The sequence below is a fragment of the Hyperolius riggenbachi genome, chromosome 5 (assembly GCF_040937935.1).
Source record: "Hyperolius riggenbachi isolate aHypRig1 chromosome 5, aHypRig1.pri, whole genome shotgun sequence".
NCBI classification, from domain to species: domain Eukaryota; kingdom Metazoa; phylum Chordata; class Amphibia; order Anura; family Hyperoliidae; genus Hyperolius; species Hyperolius riggenbachi.
The window spans coordinates 101351264-101369214 of NC_090650.1; the positions used below are offsets into that span (position 1 = coordinate 101351264).

A 17951-nucleotide genomic window follows, 5' to 3' on the forward strand; every position below is an offset into this window, starting at 1 on the left:
CATTGGAAAAACGAAACCATCAGAATCGAAAAAAAAAACGAAACCATGGGTGGTGATATTAACCGTATGACCGATTATTTCGGGATCGAAAAGGACAAAAGGCACAATCGAAACGAAGGTTTAAACGAAGGCAAAAACGAACCGTGTATTCCCAGCATTAAGAAAGGCTTAAAGGACAACTGAAGTAATATGGAGGCTGCCATATTTATTTCCTTTTAAACAATAACAGATGCCTTTCAGTCCTGCTGATCTATTTGGCTGCAGTACTGTTTGAATAAAACCAGAAACAGATCTGACCATGTCAGAAACACCTGATCTGCATATGGTTGTTCAGGGTCTATGGCTAAAAGTATTTGAGACAGAGGATCATCAGGATAGCCAAACAACTGGTATTGTATAAAAGGAAATACATGTTTTCAAAACTTTTATTGAGTGCAATTGTTTACAGTACAGGTAGGCCCGGTTAACGAACGAGATAGGGACTGTAGGTTCGTTCTTAACCTGAATCTGTTCTTAAGTCGGAACACTATGCCATCTTTGTCCCCTGTCCCTCCTCTGTGCCCCCCTGTGCCTCCAGTGTCCCCCTCTATGTCACCTCAGCCCTCTGTACCTGCTCATATAAGTTTAAAAGCCAATTTTTCTTTGACTTTTTTTAAAATTGATTTTCTCAAAAACTACAAGTCCAATTTGACATTGTTTTTTTTACTTGTTCCCATGAAAACACAGAATACATGCCATTCGTATCGGCGGGTTGTTAGTAAGTCGAGCGTTTGTAAGTCGGGGAATACCTGTATATGCATTGTTGTATCACGTAATACATATCACGCAGGTTTTTTTTTATAAAGAATAGGTAAATAGGTAAATCTCAACCAAGATAACTCTAACAAATGGGCAATATGTTCAAATATTTAGCCCAGTATAAAATATAAAAAAAAAATATAACAAACCTTGATTCATGTGCTATAGTCCACTAAGAAAATACTCAGCTCAACCAGATGAGCCATCTCATATGGCAGCCTCCATATCCCTCTCGTTACAGCTGTCCTTTAACCTCCTGAGCGGTATGGACGAGCTCAGCTCGTCCATTACCGCCGGAGGGTGCCGCTCAGGCCCTGCTGGGACGATTTTTATCAAATAAAAAGCAGCACATGCAGCCGGCACTTTGCCAGCCGCGTGTGCTGCCTGATCGCCGCCGCTCTGCGGCGATCCGCCGCAAGCAGCGGCGAAAGAGGGTCCCCCCAGCCGCCCGAGCCCTGCGCAGCCGGACCAATCAGTTCCGGCCAGCGCTAAGGGCTGGATCGGAGGCGGCTGACGTCAGGACGTCGGCTGACGTCCATGACGTCACTCCGCTCGTCGCCATGGCGACGAGAAAAGCAAAACAAGGAGGGCCGCTCATCGCGGCCCTTCTTGTTATTTCTGATCGCCAGAGGCGATCAGAAATATGCAACAGGAGCGCCCTCAAGTGGGCTTTCATGCAGCCAACTTTCAGTTGGCTGCATGAAATAGATTTTTTTTTTATAAAAAAAAAAACCTCCCGCAGCCGCCCTGGCGATCTCAATAGAACGCCGGGGAGGTTAAAGGATACCCGAACTGAAATGTGACATAATGAGATAGACATGTGTATGTACAGTGCCTAGCACACAAATAACTATGCTGTGTTCCTTTTTTTCTTTCTCTGCCTGAAAGAGTTAAATATAAGGTATGCAAGTGGCGGACTAAGTCCTGACTCAGAAATTCCAACTATGAAACACTTTCCTAGCAGAAAATGGCTTCTGAGAGCAAGAAAGAGGTAAAAAAGGGGAATTTCTTATCAACGAGGGTCACACTGTAGTCACTTCCTGTCTGAGTCAGGACTGAGTCAGCCAATTGCATACCTGATATTTAACTCTTTCAGGCAGAGAAAGAAAAAAACGAACACAGCATAGTTATTTGTGTGCTAGGCACTGTAGATACCCATGTCTATCTCATCATGTCACATTTCAGTTCGGGTATCCTTTAAAGCTGGACCCAGGTGAATATTCTATATTACAAAGAATGTAGTTTTCTTACATGCTATTGATTGCCTCTGGGTGTTATCTAGAATACAGGATCAATTTGATGAAAATCTGTAAAATGTAAAATGCATATTTATACATGTGACCAATGGCGTTTAGCTGACTGCTGAAAGGTTTCCTAAAGACGGCGATTGAGGCACACAACTGGCTGAACGGAATTTGTGCCATTTGGAATGCCCTCAGAACCCAGTTCTCTACATTATATTGTATGTTTTTGGCTTGATTTGTAGGTTGGAGAGAAGTGGGCATCATCTGTAAGGCTCGCTATAACATTCAGATTAACCTCATTAGAAGCACTTTACAATCTTTACATATAGTCATTAAAGACTTCATAAAGCCTGTGGTTGGGACTGCAATTTTCTTTCATTTAGACAACTAAAGTGCTTGAATATTTATCTGGGACTCGCACTTTGTTTTCTTTTAATATAACCATGACTTTTGTGTTGGCTTAAAATATTATACATTAAAATGAAGAGAAATTATTTTGCGCTTGGATTTAAATGAGACATTTTCTTGAGCTACAGCAGGGTTCAGCGCTGGCCTTTGAGGATTAACTAATTAAACCTTCAGAGTTCATTTCAACCTGGGACTCTCCCAAGACAAACCAAGTTCACTAGATGGATGTCCGTTTAATAAGCATACAGTGCATGCCCTGCCTCAAATCGACCCATAATCCCTTCACTTATCACTTGTGCACCAGTTTTCAAAGCATTTAACGATCAATGAGACTGTGTTCATTGTTTCTAAGCCTGATGCAGTGCCATGGAAAAGGGAACAGTGAAGTAGTTGGAACAAGGCTATTCTAAATATAAAAATAAACCTAAGGACTATAAAGTTAACAAAAATATACTTAACAGTGCATAAAACTTAGATTTGCTACCCTCTGCCATTAAGACAAGTGTCAGAGCCACCGTTCACTGCAAGGTGCAGGCAAGACTTAAAGGTTAACAGAGAGAGAGAGAGAGAGAAAGAGAGAGAGAGAGAGAATGTGTGTGTGTGTGTGCGTGCGTATGTTAGCTCTAAGAGCACAACACAGACATTGAAGTGACCCTGTAGTAAGTCATTCCTTTTTTATTTCTGGTAGTAAGGTCACACATACTAGGTAGCAGTACTAGCCCAGCAGCTGTTTAAACGTATGAGGCTCTACTAGCCCTGGCAAACTCCCACAGTTGAATGAGAATCTTACTATCGACTACGAATTCATCATGGCCTCTGGCTTTTGCAGAGGCCAGGCATAACCCTGAGGCTGGGAGGGTGCAAAAAGATGGGCTGGCAGAGGATTAGCAAGAGGGTTGGCTAGACAAAGCGTGGCCCAGCGTCTAAGCTAAGAAATCCAGCTAAATGCTGGGACTGACCAGAGCTTAATAGACCTTCATTAGCATTTGCCTGCGCTGCCAAGGTGGTAAAACTCTACAGTATATAGCATTGCCACCACTTTGCTATCATGCAATCCTCTACAGGATTACTGTAAAGATACCACCAACCGGTACTTGGGATGCAGCAGTCCCTCTAAATTTACTTTAAGAAATGCTACTATGGATTTCTGTTCCTTGAAGACAAATATGGTGGCATTTGCCATATATATATAGTGTTCTATGAAGAAGTTTGGGATCAAGAAAACATTTTATTGACATGTAGACCTCCAATAACTCAGGAAAAAAAAATAGCAGCCACTAGTTGCTGATCGGTTAGCTGGCAGCTGGTTAATCAGCAGCTGGAGGGTTTTATTGGCTAAATTTCTTCCTTTCCCTTAGTCAGTGGAGTTTTCCAAATTAAATTTTCTGCTGAACAATAGTGTACATTTTTGGTTCTTTTGCTGTATGTCCTCATGTTCCCTGTCATGACGGTCTTGCATGATCAGCACACTTTAACAAAGACAACCCAGTGTAGAGTGTTTCTTAATGCTATTTTAGAAAACACCCGATCTCTTGAATCAAAATTTGGTGGTGAGTAGTATAGCTTGGAATATATGTAGCTCTCCACTAGATAGACTGGGCAGATTCATATTTATTAGAGATGGGATGAATGCAAACTTTCTTCAAATCCAAATCAGAATCCAAAATGGTTCTCGAATATCTCAAACCTTTTGAATCTCAAATCTAACAAATCATGTACAGAAAAATGGTGTGAGAAACACAGTAATCCAAACTCATGTCCTCCAGTGCCCCCCGTGTGTCCTACTCTGTCTCCCATGTGTCCTATGTCCCCAATGTGTCTTCCTCTGCCTATCCCCCCAACACACACAGATACAAGTAGAGGCAGCACGGCTCACCTAATCCATCAGAGCCTGCAGCTACCAGAGACCTCTCCTTACCCTCAGGGCTCTCCTAGTGCCAGCTTCTGCTGAAGATGCAATAGGGGAGCCGTGAGGGAGAGGTTTCTGATTGCCACTGGATGTGGCGAGCAGCGTTGCCGCTACTTGAATCTATGCAGGGGGAGCGGAGCAGGACGGGAGGAGCAGATGCAGAGATGCAACATCGGATTTCGTTGGATTTGAATCACGGAAGTTATGTTGGGATTCAAACCCACAAATTTTGAAATATATATAGATTCGAATGCTTCGTGGATTCAACAGGTTTGTCATCCCACCTGTAATATTTATACTTTTAGGGTACTTTGGGTTAAGCAAAATACCAAGAACTGTAAGGGCTCGTACATTCTGCAAACAGCCTTTTAGCGCTAGTGATTTGAAAAGCTCTTGCTAATGCAATCTTATGGGTGATTTTTATAATCACAAATCACAGGAAGTGAGTGTATGTGTTTCCTTTTATTTTATGAATGATCACTGGCTTCTTGCTGATGACGGTGATCATTCATTTGCAGGCAATCTAATCGGCTTTGTAGGAACACATGTTCCCATTCACAGATCAGTGTTTGGTGGAACTGCAATAGGGGCATGCGCAGCGACAAAAATACTGCATACTGTGTGTGTGTGTGTATCCCAAAGGGAAGTTTTCAGAGGCGTATATATATAATACAAGGATCTGGAGCTGATTAAATAAATTATATAAAATATTTAAAGGTTTTGAGTATACACAGCTTTGAATTGGTCTCTGAGCTCTACCATACAAATATTGTGCATTTGCATATTGCAAAGGATTAAAAATTGTGTCACCACCCCATCACCTTAGATTGTAAGCCTTATGGTGGCCACTAATGATCCAATCTTTTTCATCCAATCTTACCAAATCTATGTAGTATAAGGGTAAATTGAGTGAATATTCTGAATGGATAATTCAGGCAGTTACCTTTATATTACATAAAAATGGTAAGATTGGATGAAAAAGGTTGGATCATTAGTGGCCACCATAAGGAAGGGCCCTCCCTCCTTCTGTAGCCTACTGATTGTGCACCCTGTCCACAGACTAACGTGAACTTGAATTATTGGGAGTACTACTCTAGTGTATGATCTGGCATTGTGTATCTTACTGCTAATTGCCTGTAATGTGTTGTCTGGTCACCCTTATTATCATCATCTGTAACCATATTTATTGTTCAGCACTACAAAATATGTTAAAGGAATACTATCGATGTATGCATTTATTTTTAAATGCTGTATGTTGTAGCACACATTAGGACAAGTACTAGGAGCAATTTGATTCCTCACACAGCTGTTCCTCTCAGCTGTAAAATCCTCCGTCAGTTTTGGCCGTCAGTGTTTGATACAAATGTATCTATATGCTGAGGGCTCCCAGAGGGTTAAGCCCATGTCTGCACAGGGGAGTTGCTATCAACTCCTCAGTTTATAGTTTAATTATCACCTTGCTGAAAGAATCTTATTGATATGGTGGTAAGGGGTTAAAGATTCTAGCAATGTGTGTTTATTATCTTTGCTTCTCTTGACTGCTAAAGATACTAATAATGCTAATTGTAAACAGTGGTCTGCCCCTCTCAGCAGCTTGTAAAGTGGATGCAGCCTGGAGTGAATCACCACAAGCAGGCAGCCAGACTGAGTGTAAACACAGACTATTGTTTATAGCTAGTTATATTCCAGCAATATTCCAGCTCATTTAGTTACCTGTTACCACCTCAGATCAGCCTATTTCTCCTCATGTCTCCTGCATGCTGTGAGTGACACAGTGAAATATATTTGTGAGCTGTGTGACAGAGTAACCAAGCAGCTCAGGGTGATCCAAACTACTGTGAGCTGTGTGAGAAATGAATTTTTAAGCAGGGATAGCAAGAGAGAGACCTGGGTGAATAAATAAAGTGCCCCTAGCACTAGTGGTAATGTGTACACTAATATACAGTATTAAAAAAAAAAGTCGTTTCAATCGATAGTACTCCTTTAACGCTTTACAAATCCAATTAATAGTAATAAGAAACAAACGTTGTTTTGCATAACTGTTCTAGACAGGGCTTGATGCACAAAAGTGCAAAAATATAGCGGTGCACAAACAGCACACTGCAATATTACCCTTACTACTAGCAGCGCGTACCGCAAGTTACACTATTAGCACAACCCGCTTTACTTGAGTAGTGCAAGCATTGCTATGGTAACCCATGTTGTCATCAGTAATGCTCATCACCGTAGCAACGCTCACGGTCTGTGCGCAGGAATATCACAGCACATTTGTGCATCGAGCCACAAGTGAACTCTGAAAATCAGTAACTGATCGTTATTTTCATATGTACGGGTCTTAACTTTTGAGGCTATCTGAAATAAAATGTTACTGTAAGACCTTTTCAGCATAAAAAAATATCCCCAGGAGTTTGAGCTATACTTGACAAAGTTGTGCAAGAGTTCATAATAAGGAAAAAGTGTGACATTTTTTGTCATGACTGGAGTTTTAGCCAAGACAAAAATCATGACTAAAATAAAAATGCTATTCTGTTGCTGGTACTTCATCCAATGGGAGCTCTTGAAGTCAATTTTGTAAAGATGAAAGCCACAGCTCCTCCATTTCCCAGCTGCTACATGGATTACCACAGCCGGGGCTCTCACTGGGCAGTGCTTATATCTGTATCAGATCATGCTATGATCACAACATCCTGGGCATTCACAAGAACCCCTATGCTGCAAGCAAGCTTGTGGGGCTACTATGCTGAAATCCCATGTGGATCATTAGCTTTCCTGTCATGTTGTGACAAGAAAAAACAAAAGCAGACCCTTGTAAGCTGTTATTCCTGTTTCTTACTCATTACTTAATATTAAGCTTTCCTTTGAAGATATTTTTACTTAAAGTGGAACGAATGGCAAACGTTTGTGTTTTAGATATGGGTAAAAAGGGTAAAGGCTAGAATGTCCATGCCCCTATTTTACTGGACGGTTCCTGAGAAACCACAGGGAGCGAGGTTAGGAGTCCGTTCATAATGAGCTTTGGGCTCCATAATCAGGCAGATCGTTTTCCATCCCAGTTATGAGGGTGCAGGATATCTCTAGGCATCAAATAGCACAGGATTAAGCAGTAACTACCATTCAACTTCCCCTAACATTTTCACTGCGTACATGTACAAAGTGTGGCGGGCACTGGAAAAAGCCGCTAGTAAAACAACTGATATTCTATTGTGCAATGCTAATACCGATAGTAAACTATCAGTAAATGCTACAGATATGTTAGTGTTGATAAACCCAACACTACTCTCACACATCGCCCCCCCCCCCCCCCCGCCGATGCCTAAAACTAACCAACAACCCATGCCTAACCCTAACCAACCCCCTACAGATGTCTAACCCTACTGACCCCCTGCCAACTGGACGCTGCCATAGGTGCCCATACAAATTGCGGCTATGGGGGTAGTAAGCACCAGCTAGTTAAACCGCAGTTTGCATAGTGGTGGTCCCCTGGCCACCACTATTTTATCGGGTGCCTATTTTTATGAGCACTGCCACATCCTTCCCTTTCACCAACTATAATAATAACATAAACCAATGCCCTTCCCATCTTCACCTTTGAGAGTTCATTATCCCACGCTGAGATGCAGCACCTGAACCTGTGTTAGTGCCAAGATCTAACTGTACTTCATTACTGACTGAGGCATGTACACTGTTACTCCCCCCCCCCCCCCGTTCTGAAGATGAAGTGTGTTGTATGTAAACATGTAACATAATGTAAACGTGTTATGTGTTCAAACTTTGAAACATATATCGTTTTTACTAGTGGGAACCATTGAAGGGGGTGGAGAGAATGGGAAAAAATACATATATACACACACAGCACTATTCATTATCTAGAGCTAGGCATAACTGGAAAAAAGCTTGATAATGTGTGGTCCCTGCCAGAAATGCTGGTCATTATTTTACTATTGATAGAAATACTTTGTAGCATACACTTCTTTGTTAAAATGAATCCTTTTTTGATCTTTTCTACTGAGATGTAGGAGAGATAGACGTGTTTTTATCAAGTTCAAAAAAGTTATGCTCTTGTGAACTTAATATCTGATAAAAGGATAGAAATTGAAGTCAAACACATAAATCATCGTGCAACACAACACGTTTCCCTTTTCCCTGACCCAGAAGCCATTTGCGCACATCTTGTTTGAATTGATCATCTAACATTTGTCTGTTGCTTTTCGTAGAGAAGGCTCACATAGCACAATGTAGAGATCTTAGTCCATGAATAAAAACACATGATCGGCGTAGTCACCACGACATAAAAATGGGAAGAGGGAGGAATTATTAACTGATGAGAGATGTGTGGCTTTGATCCATTAGTCTCTGCCTCTTGTCAAAGAAATTTGAACCAGCTATTATTGAAGGACTAAAACTTCCTCTACTTGACTAAACTCCTAAAAAACAAAGCATTTCCATGGCAACAGTGTGAAAACATCGAGGCGCGTTCAACTGGCTGAAAATGTCATTTTATCGGCTCTCTCATACAAGACTATCATAAGCTGGAAGTCAAAGTCAGTTTCACACAGGTAATATTCAACATTTAGCAAAACACAAACTTGTACCGTATATAAGTAAACAAATGTCTAAATCTGAGATTATGCATACATTTTTTTCCTTCATCACTTCCGTACCAGCAGTCTCTGGCCCCTTAAAGAGACTATGTAACCAAAAAAAGTGCCCCTGGGGGGTACGTACCTCGGGAGGAGGAAGCCTCAGGATACTATCGAAGCTTCCCCCGTCCCACGGTTGGCATCGCTGGACCCCTCCGAAGCCACAGCCAACAATTTGTCAAGCTGTAGCGCCTGCAATATTTACCTTCCCCGGCTCCAGCGCAGGCACAGTAGCGGCTCCCCGATGGACTAAGGCGGAAATAGCCGGTCCCAATCGGGTCCGCTCTCGACTGGGATCGGCTATTTCCGCCTTAGCCCATCGGTGGAGCCACTACTGCGCCTGCCCTGGAGCCGGGAAGGTAAATATTTACATGTCCGCTATTCAAAGGGGCCTAGTGAGACCACTGTAGATGGAGGAGGACGAGGGAAGCCTCAAGAGGATGCAGAGGCTTCCCCCTCCCAAAGTAAGTACCCACCAGTGGAACTTTTTCTGTTACAGGTTAACTTTAAGGACCAGAGATTGCAGATTTTAATAAATGGTGCTTACCAACATCCCGCCGCTAACGCCATTTACCCTTAGCTGTAGTCCCTTTGATCTGCTGTCCCCTATTATGGCAGAGCTCCCTGAGCCGATTAGGAGCCGATTTCATTCCCTGTCATCAATTTGAGCCAATGTGATTGGCTCACAGTGATCACGGGGTTAGGAGCCAATGAAATTGGCTACTGACCGGCTCAGGGAGCTCTGCTGCCCTACCGACGGCAGAGTAAGGGGGCTGCAGTGGCGAGAAAGTGGCGCAATCAGCAGTAGTGTCAAGAGCGTGGGGCAGAGATGATTGAAATGTACGCCCTGGCAGGAATAACAGGTTCCAAACACGGTGGAGATTTCAATCAGCGTGGTCCAGAAGCAGTTAAAGGTGAACTAAAGTCAAAATAATATAATGAACAAAATTGCGTATTTCTTTACAATATTACTGTAATCTATAAATGATTTAGCCACTGTTTGCCCATTGCAGATTCTTTCCTCTCCCTGATTTACTTTATGGAATTTATCACAGGCGGCAACATCTTTAGTCCTGTCAGGTGATTTCTGTGGATTGTTTGTTTACAGAGAGTTCTAAAGCCAGTAGAGATTAAAAATGGCCTCCCAGAATGCTTGGTTGAGGAATTGGGGAATATGGGGGGGGGGGGTTGAATTCCACGTAAGAAAAAAGCCTAGGCTATGCATCACTGGGAGAGTGTGGTACATAACAACATACAGCAATGTATAGATATAGGAAGTTTTTCTGATGCTCAAAACCAGGATATTCAAAGTAAAAGTGGGTAACTTGTATAATTTACTGCATTCTACTATATGTCGTTACAGTTCCTCTTTAATAAAGATCAGTACAAAGGTAGAGGTGATTTTTTTAGGCATATGCTTTGGCCATGATATATTGGAGCTGGGTGAATTACAATAGCTCCATACAAGGGAAGTTTGAAAAATTAGAATATCGTGCAAAAGTTAATTTATTTCATTGATTCAACTTACACGGTGAAACAAATATATGAAATAGACTCATTATATGCAAACCAAGATATTTCAAGCCTTTATGTGTTACTAGTAAAAAGGTCCACCTGTTAAAAAACGGGTGCTAGGCCACGGCCGCTAAACCCCAGCAACGCGCATACCGATGCGTCCTGCTCAACCGTCTCTCACCACTGTCCAAAGTATATGCACACAGGGAGATGTTGCTTTATTGGCAGTTCTAAAAAGCTGGTATTTCCCACAATGCAATGAGGTTTTCACACAGCAAACTGTCAAGTCTGGAAGCAGGGACACACACACACTCACAGGGACAGGATGCAGAGACACAGGGGTTTTATTAGGTAGGATAATTGTGATGATTACGGCTTACAGCTTATAAGAATCCAAAAGTCAAAATCTCAGAAAATGTAAATATTGTGAAAATGTTCAATATTCTAGGCTTAGGGCCTGTTTCCACTATCGCGAATCTGCATGCGTTTCCTGCATGCAGATTCGCACAGCCAATACAAGTGGATGGGCCTGTTTCCACTTGTCAGTTTTGCTGTGCGTTTTTCTGTGCAGGATTTTTCTGCACGGCAGAGCCCTCAGAATTCGCCTGCGCGTGGAATGCAGGCGAATCGCACACAATGTATTTAATAGGGAAATCGCATGCGTTTTTCCCATGCGTTTTTTGCATGCGAATTCGCATAGGTACCAATGTAAATTCACACAGGCAGTGACATGGTTAAAATCGCATATACACTCACCTATGCGAATTCGCAGCAAAAAAACGCATGCGGAATCACATCCGCATGCGATTTCGTCAGCGGTGGATTCCGCACCGCAATAGTGGAAACGAGCCCTTAAAGTTTCAGACTCTAATCAGCTAATTAATCCAAAACACCCGCAAATGGTTCCCAAGCCTATAAATAGTCTCTCAGTCTGGTTCAGTAGGAATCACAATCATGGTAAAGACTGCTGACCTGTCAGTTGTGCAGAAAACCATCATTGATACCCACCATAAGGAGGAAAAGCCTAAGGACCGTAGGCCTAAGTGCGGGGGTGGCTGGTGGTGTCCCTAGGACAATTTCCAAAAGATTTCATGCTGGAATCTATTGGAAATCTGTTTGCAGTGTGTGGACAGATAATAAATAGATTGCTGTCTGATCAGATTCGATTAGAGAGATATGTATCTGATGGTCAATCTAACCATCATTTAATGTATGGCCACCTTAATACCTGGAAGTTTCATGCATGAGGGTCAAAGAGCATGCGCCTAACCCCATAATCCTTACAGTGGGTCTGAGAAATTTACAGGTCACACTAAACTGGTTATCAGTAGATATGCCATGCGGTCTTAGGATACCCATACACTGGGTCGAATTCCCGCCGACACACACCAGAATTAATTACTGTGATCGAATCTGCTGTGAAATCGTTAACGCAAACGCTGACCGATCGACCGATTGCCATCTGACATCGGTCAATTCAGCCTGGACAGAAAATTTTGCTTGAGCGCCGGCAAGTCAAGAGCGCATAGCTAGCAGCGTTCAATTCAGCGACAACTAACGCAGCATAGCAGCAGCAATAACATCACCTGTCCAGCCGGCCTGAGTGCTATCTCACTTACTTCTCGTCTCCTCTTCCCGTCACATCCTGTGACTAGCTGAAGTTCAAACAGTAGAGCGCCCTCTACTGTATGAACTTCTGCTAGTCACAGGACGCAACAGGAAGGGAAGAAGTGAGGATAGCACAGACACCAGGGACTCGCGCCGTCCGGACAGGTGATGTATTGCTGCTGGCCGGGGGAGCCAGAATGGGGAGAGGAAAGGGGAAGTCTAGGCAAGCAGCGGCTTCACAGGTTTTGAATCAATTTTAATGCTGAAATCAATTCAAACCTGTGTTCAGTGTATTGGCAAAATTAGATCCCTCTTTGATCAGATTAGATCAGAAAGGGATCTATCTGTTTGTCGATCTGGTGGCCATCTATCAGTGTATGGCCACCATAAGTCATAAGGTTGGTATGAAATCTGCATTCTTGGAAGATAAAATTAATAGTAGACATTTCCCCCAATGTTCCAAACGCGATGAGTGATTAAGGATGAAGGAGATGGCCTCAGTAATGTTGTTTTGATTGGTTCTAGCTGCTAAAAACCACAATACGACCCAAACTTTTTAATAAGGAGAAAAAGCTGTTTTCTTGGGATCATAAATCTGGCTGCGCTGTTGTATGTTGTGGCTCGCCCGCCTCAGTTTCCATAGTGCAGTTCCAGAATCCGTCACCACCTTGTTAGTTGCTTTTAGGAGACTAGATGGCAGTGCCAAAACAGTTCTCCACAGCTCACTGCAGGAAGTTGAGATTTAACGGCACTGTGACTCTGATACAATCTTGCCTGAGATGCCAAAATATATTTATGTCTGCAAACTTCAATCAGTATCATTATATAAAAGGGCAAACATACCTGTTGATGTAACTCAAAGCGACATACGTTGGCTGCTGAAGTTCCTGCTTCTCCAACACTCGTGGATCCGTGTCTGTAAGAAAAACACAACTGTAAGTACAAGGTAGAGATCATAGTAAGTGGAAAAAAAGTTCTAAACAGTATACACCAAGTCAAGTCATGGTAGCAAACGGGAAACTTCAACTAAAAACAGCAATTAAACCATATAATCTGTACACTTCAAGCATGCTTGTATGCTACAAAAAAACTTCTTGATATTCTAATGTGGTTAGCAACCTGATGGCTTCAAATTGCCACTTCCTAGTCACGTCTCATCCCCAATGAAACATAATATACCTTAGGAGGTCTCAGAATATGAGCAAGTGGGTTTTAGCACTACACACAATCTCACATTACCGGTAAATCAAAACTTACATGCAGTTGAAGTACACAAAGCAAAAGGATACTCTCACTCACAAAAGATTTTGAAGCAGGTAGTTGCCTATGGCACGGAATCTCACACAGAACCCTCCCTCTGCCGATGCCTACCCCTTAACCCTTCCTCTACTAGAGGCTAACCCTTACCCCGCCCCCCCCATGGTGCCTAACCCTTATCCCGTCTCCCGCCACAAGGCTGTGATTAGCAGCCTTACAATGAAATTTGGATGAAACATCCTATTGCTGTTATACGGATTTCCCTATGATTTTTGTATCGAGAGTTCCACTATAGGATTTTCATAATGAGACTTCCTATTGCCCTTATATGCATTTCCCTATGATTTTTGTATTGAGACTTTTACTGTATGATTTTCGTATTGAGACTTTCTATTGGTGTTAAAAAATATTGTGCACCCTTATTATCCTGTGGGTGCCACAAAATATGTGCTCTATGTGGCGCCCTTTTTAACCGCTTGCCATATGCGCCATTTTTACTTGAGTACCATTTTATAATAATATCTAGTATAAATACATTTGTAAAAATGTTATATTAAAGGGAGTCTGAAGCCTTTTTTTAGAATAAAAAGCAGATACCGAAGGAGAGAGAAGACTCTGAGTCCTATAGAGCCTTTCTGTTCTCCTCCCGATGTCCGTGTTCCCTCACAGGCTTTGGTCGTGGACAGCTCTCTTCCGGTTGGGAAGACTTTGGCAGCCTTCAAAAGCCCCTGGGCTTCCGAAGACAGGCCGTTCCGTACTGCGCACAAGCGAGCGTCTTCTCTGGTGGGAGATTCAAACCGTGGAGCCTGCAGGGTAAAAGGACAGCGGGAGGAGAACGCGGAGGCTCATTGGGAACCAGAGCCTTCCCTCACCTTAGGTAAGTATCTGTTTTTTATTTTAAAAACGGTTTCAGATTTACTGTAAAACTGAAATTACCTGCTGCATTGTCATGTGTGAGAGGTTTGAGGTACAAATCCAAATGAGATGCCTACTAAAACCACGCCTCCTTAATGAATGACGGCCTATCCACTGGCTGTCAATCACTAGGAAGGTGTGACTATATATAACCAGATGATAGGGGTGCCGGGGCCATCTAACAAGAAGGGAAGTGGAAGAATGCTGCTGACTATTGAGCTAACAGAATTGAGGAACTAGCCACCTGTGAACCAGAAAGTAGGCTTAATGACACTTTAAATGGTACAAATAATTTGACTTTACAAATCTCTTACTGAATGAATCATATTGCACATCAAGTATCAAGAAACATTCAGGCAAAACAGTATATATAGAAAGTAAAGCTGTCAAGAGGAATGGTGAAATCGCATTTAAATCTGTCCATGGGAAGAAGTTTTTTTTAGATCTAGAGAAACAGTGAGAGATGTACTGTATATACTGCACAGAAGTTCTCTCTATATTTGGTGGTTTCATAAATGATGACATATGAGCTTGTATAGCTGCTGTACCGTGATTTCTTACTAAGCTATTCCCCTAAAGCTTCAGCCAGCAACGTTTTGTGGAATGAATAAAGCTACTCCAATGCATACCAAAAAAAAAAAAAAAAAAAAAAAAAAAAAAAAAAAAAAAAAACTTCCTCAGCTGACTAATATAAAAAGCAGTATGTACAATTATTAAGCTGCCTTTTTCACTAATTATAGCAAATGCACGTTCGCCTGCTACTATCCCTCAAACTGCAAATGAACTGAACGAAAGCTGAGGTAAGGAAACTAAGATGCGTTCGGTAAAAAATAATGGGTTGAAAAAATACTACATTCTGTGTTTTAGAGATTTTTTCCCCCAGAGATATTCATACATGCGGTAATAGTTCAGTACTTTAAAGGGAGTCTGAAGCCTAAAAAACAAAAACAGAAATCTAAGGAGAGGGAAGGCTCTGGGTCCTATAGAGCCTTTCCCTCCCTCCTACAGTCCCCGAGTTCCACCACAGTCTCCCCAACAATGAGCCTAAGCGTCATCATCTTTACTACTGGAAGACAAGAAAAAAAGTAGACAGCACCAACTGCCATTATTTATAACCACACCCACTAACATTGTGATAGTTTTTTTTTTATAGATATAAATATGTAGTAGATAAGAATTCCGCTGCACCAATCTCAGGATAAAAGTCCAATTTTTATTGAAGCAATTGTGGACAAACAGCAATACAGCACACGCGTATCGGAGCAAACTTATGGGTCCTTAGTCATAGCTATGAGTAAGGAGCCATACGTTTGCTCCGATACGCGTGAGCTGTATTGCTGTTTGTCCACAATTGCTTCAATAAAAATTGGACTTTTATCCTGAGATCGGTGCAGCGGAATTCTTATCTACTACATTTTCCTGGCTCTTTGGTGTTCTGCTCCCGATCACAGTAGGTGCAGTGGTTGCAGCGACCGGTTTCCTGGAAGATATAAATATGCACAGAGGGAGATCCTAGTTGCTTGGCAGTTGGAGACAGCCGTTATTTCATCATTGCAACAAGGTTCACAGACAGGAAACGGTCAGGACCATGGTCATGACATCACACTGTGGGAGGGGTTTCACCAAAATATCAGCCATACAGACCCCGATGGTGATCTATTTGAGAAAAAGTAAATATTTCTCATGGGAAAGGGGCTATCAGCTACTGATTGGAATAGAATCCTTGGTTAGAGTTCTTCTTCAACTCCCTAACGTTCAACAGTGACAGAAGGCTACATTCTAATTGGCTGTAATATACAACAACTCTCTTTTCCTTCTCATTCCCCCCAGAACCATTCATCAGCTTCATTTGTTTCCCCTACAAAGTTCCTAACTTCTTTTGTTTCTCAAAGCCTTTATTTCAGAACACTATTACGTCGTATGACATTTTATAGAAATACGCTATTAATTCTCCATTAAGATTCTGATTAAATATGACTGCCCATTCCGCCATACATCACCTATTTGTCTATGCGGTGAGGACAGAAAAAAAGATATATATCTCAGCGCAAAGAAATAAGCCGGCACATAAAATGCGCGGCCGCACGCACAAATTGTTACTTTGGTGATTTGTGCTTTCTGACAGCCGCAAATAATGTTCATTCAGCATTTTATCAAGCCATACCTTGCACCACAGTGCGGCCAGTCTAGAGCCTCTAAATTCTGCTACCTAGAAAAAACATGTCATCTGAATCATACATATTCCTCTGAAGTTCATCCTGTTTTATTATGTTGCCAACCACGCTTCATAGGATATATATTACCGGCTGAAATTGACTGTCAGACTGTATCTGTTCACTGCCAAAGTCCAGGAATGATTTAACCCCACCCATGCCGCAGTCCAGCAGGTGCTCCGGCCGCAAAAAAAAACGCAGGCTTAAAATATAGTGCTCTGCCTCACTTCAATTAATGATGTTGTTGTTGCTGGGTAATGGCAAAGTTTATGGCAGAAAAGCCATAAAATATTTATGTCGAGTCAGTGAAGATCAAGAGCGTTTTGTTCGGCTTCTTGAGCGAAAATTGATTCTTGTTTTAAAAGTTTGTTAATGTGTATTAGTGGAGTTATTGCCAAAGCGCGGGGTACTTTCCAAGGAATGTTTTTCTAAGGCCTTGCGATTTCTTGGGGAAGTCACTGTAATATTGTACATTCTTTTAAAATTTAAATGATCATAAGAAACAAATGCTCTCCTGTGATGGTGGATTTCTGGTGATTTTACTGTGCAACAGAAACTGATCAACTGTGTATTTAGGTACTAATCTGGATGATGCACAGAGGCAGGCGTTAATGCAGGGAAAGTTTCCTCTATACACTGGTGTCTAGTGGCCCTCCTCCCTCCTCTATACAGTTCCCTGGTGTCTAGTGGAGCTCCTCCCTCCCCTATACAATTCCCTGGTGTTTAGTGGCCCTCCTCCTTCCTCTATACACTGGTGTCTAGTGGCCCTCCTCCCTCCTCTATACAGTTCCCTGGTGTCTAGTGGCTCTCCTCTATACAGTTCGCTGGTATCTAGAGGTCCCCCCCCTCACATCCATAAACAGTTCAATGGTGTCTAATGGACCTCCACCCCCACCTCCGCTAAACAGGTTCCTGGTGTCTAGTGGCCCTCCCTCCTCCATACAGTTCCCTGGTGTCTAGTGGAGCTCCTCCCTCCCCTATACAGTTCCCTGGTGTTTAGTGACCCTCCTCCTTCTCCTAATTCACTGGTATCTAGAGGTCCCCCCTCACATCCTTAAACAGTTCCATGGTGTCTAATGGACCTCCCCTATACAGGTTCCTGGTGTCTAGTGTTTTCCCCTTCTCTCCCACATATAGCTTCCCTGGTGATCTAGGGATTCTAGAGTAGGCCAAACATAATGCAAAGTGGGCCAAATTTGATGGCTCTGTGGGCCAGATATGGAACGTGGGCCAGACTTTGACATGTATGGTCTACTCTAAACCAATCAAAAGAAGGTCATGCTGGATTTTGGTCAACCCTGGTGGGTACACATTCTGTTCTAAGAAAGCTAAGTTGTATTTTCATCGGCTCTACATATCAGACTACCTCAACACACAGATCTTACATTTGTGTGTAAAGCCCTTATTCAGCCTCTTATTTTACTTTAAATCATTTTAATAGTGT

General features: G+C 42.3%; 1 protein-coding gene across 4 annotated transcripts in view; it reads right to left on the reverse strand.

The window, feature by feature from the left end:
- JAZF1 (JAZF zinc finger 1) overlaps positions 1-17951 on the reverse strand; it is a 417486-nt gene that overhangs the window by 161013 nt on the left and 238522 nt on the right. For all 4 annotated transcript variants that reach the window (XM_068236061.1, XM_068236062.1, XM_068236063.1 and 1 more), the window contains one exon: positions 12966-13038. In XM_068236061.1, coding sequence (XP_068092162.1) covers positions 12966-13038 — 73 coding nt within the window. The remainder of the gene's footprint in view (positions 1-12965; positions 13039-17951) is intronic.